General features: G+C 31.9%; 1 protein-coding gene across 5 annotated transcripts in view; it reads right to left on the bottom strand.

The window, feature by feature from the left end:
* LOC111698789 (protein dispatched) overlaps positions 1–7,853 on the bottom strand; it is a 74,839-nt gene that overhangs the window by 49,637 nt on the left and 17,349 nt on the right. For all 5 annotated transcript variants that reach the window (XM_023469223.1, XM_023469224.1, XM_023469221.1 and 2 more), the window contains exon 11: positions 634–717. In XM_023469223.1, the coding sequence (XP_023324991.1) occupies positions 634–717 (84 nt within the window). The remainder of the gene's footprint in view (positions 1–633; positions 718–7,853) is intronic.

The following is a 7,853-nucleotide window of genomic DNA, read 5'->3' as shown; positions in this document are numbered from 1 at the left end:
TTATAAACCCCTGGGAAGGATAACTGAATCCCTCCAGTGGAATTATAAACCCTCAGGAAGGATATCTTAATCCCTTCAGTGGAATTATAAACCCCCTAGAAGGATAACTGAATCCCTCCTGTGGAATTATAAACCCCTAGGAAGGATAACTGAATCCCTCCAGTGGAATTATAACCCCCCAAGAAGTACATCTGAATCCCTCCAGTGAAATGTAAATCACCCTGCGTAAAGTTTTGAATTGTAAAAAGCGTTTTTTCAAACCCCTCCAGTGAAAAAGATTTCCCTCCGGTGGTCTCCAGTGGAATCAAAATCTTACTACGAACTTCCGTGACTCCAGAATAATGGAATATTTCTAGATAAAGTATATTGCTGAGAGAGAAGTGATTAATGATATTAGTATTCATTTAATAGTATTTTCACAAGATTGCAAATGCAAAATATAAAAATGATATCGGATAAAACGTAGCTAAACAGACTGTCAACAAAGTAATTCTGTCAATTTGTCTTCCAGTCGTTGCTGCATAAATCCACTTATTGTCTCTAATCAATTTTCGTCTACAGTTTAAGGTTTAAAGGGTTTAATTGTGGTAAATCGAGCAAGTAACTCCTAAACTTGAAATTATATAATGAGACCTGAATAGTAAAACAAGAAGTTCTATTGAAGAGCAGAGCAATGTATCCTCCCAGGGACCAACCAGGACAGCAGTCAGCAGGACCCTGCAATACAAACACACAAAATTGGTTTTTTTTAAGCTTTTCATATCTGAAAATCAAAAAGGTTGTTATTTGAAGTTTTATTGAGAGGAGAAAAATTGTCATAAACTAAGGTTAAATTGAATTCGTACTTTAGTAGTGGAGGGCAATCATGGATGTACATAGAAATTTGTCAAGGGGGTGCCGGGGGACTTTACTTACTTAGCCCCCCCCCCCCCCGGCCCCTTGGGCACTAAATTTTTCATTCTTAACCCCCATTGTCCCCCCCATATACGCTGTATTATTGCATATGCTTTGCTGTTTTATTATGCCAACTGGATTAGTGAGACTTGATGTATATAGCTGAATGGATATAGAATATATTATAAGTTATTTGTGAAATAATTGGTACATACTACTTCTATATCCATCTGGTGTGCAGGTTAAAAAGATTGTTAGCAATTCACAACAATACCCTTTGTTTTAGCAAGCTGTTTTATATTCAGGAATATTAATATTTACTTTCTAATTTTTGAAAACAGTGCTGGTCATAGAATATTCTAGATTTGCAAGGAATAAATGTAATGTCACTCACCCTTTACGCTAGCCTACACTCCAATTTTACGGCTTTTTATATTGAACTTTAGAGTTACTTATCCTTAATGATCAGTCTGTATGTACTCTTAATGTCCCTTTCAGTTATCCCATGGAACTACATGGTGTTAAGATCAGCGGAAATGGAAATGAGAATATGAAGATTCGTTTTTAATTACGATTCATCCTAAAAGCTAAACCCCATTTCAAAAAACCACTAAATTATTAGCCATTGAATATTTTCAATCTTTCCTTGAAAATCAAGGACCTTAAAAGATTAAGTGGCGCATAATACAGGAGCTGAAGACTTATTTTATATTTTTATATTTCAAACTTAAATATTTGATTTAACAGAATTCATAGTTTGAGGTCTTCGATATTTGGTTGCAAAGATATAGAGATTAGAAAATCAAAATTTGTTACAAAGACTCAATTTCTTTTAACCATATCTATGTAAAATAGGTAAAAGCTATTACAAGCTATTTACAAAAATATATCTTGTGTTTCTGTAAAATCGAAATTGAAAGAAAAAAATTCTACGTAAACCAGAATTTTTCATATTATTTTGATATGTATTATGTATTATGTATATAACTGTGAATACTGGGCTCCAGGTATGTAAACAAAGGAGCACTGTTCAATTCATTAGAAGAATATTTAATTATGTAGAATGTAGAATATAGATAAATTAAGAATGTAGATATGTAGAATGAAGAATGTAGATATGTAGAATGAAGAATGTAGATAAATTAAGAATGTAGATATATGTAGAATGTAGATAAATTAAGAAAGTAGATAAATTAAGAATGTAGATATGTAGAATGTAGATAAATTAAAAATGTAGATAAATTAAGAATGTAGATAAATTAAGAATGTAGATTATGTAGAATGTAAAATGTAGATGAATTAAGAAAAAAAAAATAAAACCATTGCTCTCTTCTGTAACAAAGTTCTTCCAGAGGCCGAATTTAAAGAATTTGAGCCGCGCAATAAATTTAAGCCGAGGCTCAAATATGATTGGTTCCACTAAAAAAGCCGGCGCTTAATTCAAAACCGGTACCGTAACTGAGATATAAAAAGAGCTGTGTCAAATCTAAACTTTTATTAGATAACTAAATTGAATTCTCATTTCTTCAGATTGTAATAAAGATTTGTCATTTCCAAAGAAAGCAAGCCAGGAAAATAAAAGATTAAGTTAAGCTTATAATGGGAAGCTTAACCTTCACTCGCAGCCCTTTAACTTTAGAATTTTTTTGATGCAAAAATATTTTTCAAATGCAGTTTCGTGAAACATTAGAAAAGAAAATATTTTGGTTGTGAGCCCTCCTAACTTCATTAAATGCTGTCAATTATTTAAATTTTTCTAATCATTTTCATCTTCAAAGCAAATACTTCAAATGGGAAAAAGAGAAGAACAAAAGTAATAAGATGAATAATAATCAAGAAGAAAATTAATTGAATTGAGTCAAGAAAACACTTTGGTTCAATCAATTAGTTCAAAAGTTGCATGTTCCGTACCAGCCCGTCTAGTGAACCAAATATGTGGTTGAACCAACGCGTTTTATGCAACAGAATAGTGCCATGTGCAGCGCAGAATAATACGTCTAGTGCTTTTCCACGAGTATTGGAAAAATGGTTATTTTATTTATATTTAGAAAATACAAAAATAAATGCCTAACGAAGAAAAATCAATCAAACATTTTTAAAAATGCCCGGGCCTTTAATTTTTGACTGCTCAGACTTTACATAGTGTAAAAAAAAGTATCTTAACTGGCAAACAATTTCAACAAGCAAGACTCTTGGGAGCCCAAGATTAAAGGATAAAGAAGAGCCTGTATATGGATATCTGAATGTATTTGAGTGTGACTAAACTAATTATACCTTGGGAGCCCAAGATTAAAGGATAGAAAAGAGCCTGTATATGGATATCTGGATGTATTTGAGTGTGACTAAACTAATTATACCTTGGGAGCCCAAGATTAAAGGATAAAAAACAGTTGTGGTATAGCATTCTACGCAGGGATGATATAATATATAAATATTTTTCAAATTAAATTGCATGAAAAGCTTAGTGTTAGGTATTTTTAGTGTATACTCAAAATGAAAGTTAATGGTTATAGCTATCCCGAATAGTATTACTTAGTCATTGCAAGGAGCCACTTTAGTGGCAACGAAGCAATCCAGGAAAGTGATTAGAAATGGATTGCCACGCTCACATACGTTCGCTCGCAATGACAGCATAATACTAGTCGAGTTAGCTATAAAACAAATTTGGAGTGGTTAGTATGAATTATGATTATCTTAAAGAAATATCTGTTGGAGAGGATGCAATCAGTTTAATGTTTCTTTAGATTTTTGTAATAAATTCCTAAACCCCTTCTGATAGAGGCTCAATATCTCCAATTAACAAACTCTCTAATGGGCTTTGCATTAGATGATACATTAAGAAGGTCAAATTTATCCCACTCTGGAAATGTGACTGAAGATGCTTTAAAAATAGGAGAGCTTATAGAAGGACGATGGCTCTTGCAATTAGTTATTTTCTTATGAGGAGAAAATAGAAAAAGACATTAAGTTTGCTAGCATTGAAGCAAGTCAAGCTAAGATAATTAGCTTGCCTGGAAGTCAAACTATTGCTGGTGATTTAACCGCTAAAGATTTAACTATAGATCTTGGGACTAATAAATTAAAATGCCCCAGCTATACTAGAATCACTATCAGAAGGATGCAAATAGTAAAAATCATTTTCTATGTCACTCTTTGCTTTATCTTCTGCCATTTGTCTAGTTTTAGTTAGTATAACCTCTGCTCCATAATATTTTGCTGTTTGTTGTTTAATTGGAGAGGTATTTTCTGGTAAATAAATTCTTGCATTAAGGTTAAGGGTTTTTGCTACCCAAGCAAGACCAATTCCATGATTACCTGTACTATATGCAACAACTTTATTTGGATAACGAACTACATAAGAGTGATGTTGCAGATTATCATAATTTACAAGAGTTGCGTAAGATTGTACAAAAACAACATATTCAAACTACTGCTCTGACTGAGTTGATGCGAGATAAAGATTATTTCAAGTTAACTGATGAGCAAAAACAAAATAAATTTGATGTGTATCAAGAAGCTGTATATGGATATCTGGATGTATTTGAGTGTGACTAAACTAATTATACCTTGGGAGCCCAAGATTAAAGGATAAAAAAGAACCTGTATATGGATATCTGGATGTATTTGAGTGTGACTAAACTAATTATACCTTGAGAGCCCAAGATTAAAGGATAAAGAAGAGCCTGTATATGGGATGTATTTGAGTGTGACTAAACTAATTATACCTTGGGAGCCCAAGATTAAAGGATAAAGAAGAGCCTGTATATGGATATCTGGATGTATTTGAGTGTGACTAAACTAATTACACCTTGGGAGCCCAAGATTAAAGGATAAAGAAGAGCCTGTATATGGATATCTGGATTTATTTGAGTGTGACTAAACTAATTATACCTTGGGAGCCCAAGATTAAAGGATAAAGAAGAGCCTGTATATGGATATCTGAATGTATTTGAGTGTGACTAAACTAATTATACCTTGGGAGCCCAAGATTAAAGGATAGAAAAGAGCCTGTATATGGATATCTGGATGTATTTGAGTGTGACTAAACTAATTATACCTTGTACATCTATTGACAAGCAATAACAGATAATTTCTCTAATAATCCCTGGGGCCTAACATCTATTGGGTAAACTTTTCAGGGGGCAACAAAAAAACAGAGTTAAACAATTTTTTTTTGTGTTCAGTCTTCAAAGTTGATTTTAAAAGAAGACTAGTAATTATTAAAATTGTTCATGCTAGCTACACCAGGTAAAATGAAGGCGCCCCTGGGTAATTATTTGTGCAAAGAGAAAATCCTTTGGTTTGTTATCGACATGTATTGTGTTAAGAATACAGTAAAGGATTATCCTGGTTCGGTTTATTTATTTCTTCTCTGTGGGTGGGNTAAATGTAATATCAAATACCCTTCAAGGGACAGTAAATGTAATATCAAATAACCTTCAAGGGACAGTAAATGTAATATCAAATACCCTTCAAGGGACAGTAAATGTAATATCAAATACCCTTCAAAGGACAGTAAATGTAATATCAAATAACCTTTAAGGGACAGTAAATGTAATATCAAATAACCTTCAAGGGACAGTAAATGTAATATCAAATGACTCTCCGGCCAGGCCACGCTACCTTAGACAATTCAATCCTTGTGTTATCTGCAAACACTGTGCAAACTGTTTAATATTATAAAAATATCATTTTCTATTTCCGGTAGTCACATCCAAGAAAAAAGAGTTCCGTTGAAAACCGGATGTGTCACTCTAGAAATGCTGGGTAACTAGAAATTGCATCTTATAGTCTCTTGGGATTGTAATGTATCTTGGTAATGTATCTAAACCACTAAAAGTATTCAAATCATTTTATACTTTATAAACTGTAAAATTGAATATGTTTTGTAAGTACTTCTGAATAAGATAGATTCTAAAAATGTTAAAAAGAACTGAATTGTTGCCACAAACTCTAATTTTATAATTTTATAAACCTGGTGGTGCAAACCTTGGATTTTTTAAGCTGCGACTATTTGATCAAACAGAATATAAAGTTTTTATATTGCCTCAATAATATTTTATAAACCTATAATAAAGTTAAATTAAATTTTTCAAAGACAATAAGTAAGTACTTTTTAGGGGATGTGGGGGGAGTACATACCTTTTTAGATACAAAATATTCAGTTGGCAACACCATGAAGTTGAAACTAGGCAGGAACATTTTAAATATTTTGAATTCCAAATTGCAATTATATAATGCAGATAGAATCTACACCGAAAGACTTTTATTACAATTTAAACTTGTAAAATGAACAGGAGCATGACTCAAATTCAATTTCTGTGCTTCTAGAATAGAATTTGAGAATATCAATGGCTCGTCTCATTTTCTTAAAAAAAGTTCTTTAATCTAGTTAATATAAGAACTGAGTTCTTGCCATAAAATCTGATTGCTAATCCCTAGTTCCATAATTTAACCCAATATCGCAGAATTTTGATATTTCAAACCATGAATTTTGTCAGATCAAATAGTCTTAGTTTGACATATTAAAGGTTTACACCATAAGGTTGCGAAGGTATAGGAATTAAAATTTTGAATTAGTAGCAAGAACTTAGTTCCACTAAAAAAGAGACGAGATTTTAAAAGCTTTAACCCGAATAAAACCCGGTCTTTGCGTCTGCTTAGACCCAATTGTAAAGCTCAAGTAACGAACCGGGTTTTGAATGGCCTTGAGTTTTGTAAAAACCAACCACCTTAGGTTTTTCTCTTTTCAAGGCTCGAGTCTTCAGCCACTGATGACAAATATTTCGAAAAAACTTTTATATTTGTCATTTAAAATCTCGGGAATTATTTGTAGTGTTATATTTGATCAAAGGTTTGAAATAAACTTACTATACAAATAATGTATCTACGTAAAGTTTCGGATTTTCGAAATTTACATCTCCTTGTCACAGCTGATCTGCTAGTAATCTGTCTGCTACAGAAAGAAAGTCTAAGCAGTCTCTAATTGGTCGAATCAGAGCCAATCCTGACTTGGGTTCTATCTGAGCCCCACTCTGGGTTTCACTTGGGTTTAAGTTTTAAAATCTCATGTCAGGTATCATATTTTTGGTACTTTACTCAAAACAGAAAAAAAGGTAAGAAAAAGTTGATATTTCCAGTGTTTTTAAAAAATAATTTGGAAAACTTAAGAAGATTAATACTTCGTTAATAACATTTTCAACGATTAAAACTAATACAATTTTTAGTTTTGTCATTAAAAACAAAATTTTTCTTTTAAGGAATTGAGTCTTTGCCACAAATTAAAATTTTCTAATCCCTATATCTTTAAAACATGATGGTGTAAACCTTTGTTATTTCAAACTAATATTATTTGAGCCAGCAGACTACATAGTTTTAAATATCTAAGGTCTACAACATTTGGTTGCAAAGATATAATGATTAGAAGATTAAAGAGTGTTGCAATGACTCAATTCCTTTCTATGAAAAGGAAAATTCCTTTAAAAATTTAAAATTTCATTTAGTACACTTTAATCCTTAATAGATCTTTCCTTTATGCCAAACCCTACATAAACCTATGCATATTATGTATTATGTTAAAATGTAAAACAGCAGAATTCTTTGTATGCAAAGTGAAGATATTTAAATCTCATCAACCCTCCCGTCTGGATAGAATTTCAATGAGAAGATACATTCAACAGTAGCAAACTCTCAATATCACAATAAGGTAAAACTGTCTCAAAAACAAGAATCCAAAAAGCAACAAATGATTTTTTGATCTAACAGAATTCATACTTATAAATATTTAAGGACTACGACATTGGGTTGCAAAGATATCGAGATTTGAAAATCAGAGTTTGTGGCAATGACATGATTCCTTTAAACTCATTTGTAAGAAAGCTAGATATTTTTTTTTAAACCTACTAGCTTAGATTAAAGCCTTGCAGTTTTCTAAACATAACTTCTTTTTTCAACCGTTT

Source organism: Eurytemora carolleeae, unplaced genomic scaffold (assembly GCF_000591075.1).
Source record: "Eurytemora carolleeae unplaced genomic scaffold, Eaff_2.0 scaffold275, whole genome shotgun sequence".
Lineage (NCBI taxonomy): Eukaryota > Metazoa > Arthropoda > Copepoda > Calanoida > Temoridae > Eurytemora > Eurytemora carolleeae.
Note: the sequence above shows the minus strand (reverse complement) of the source record. Positions and strands in the feature narration are given on the sequence as shown.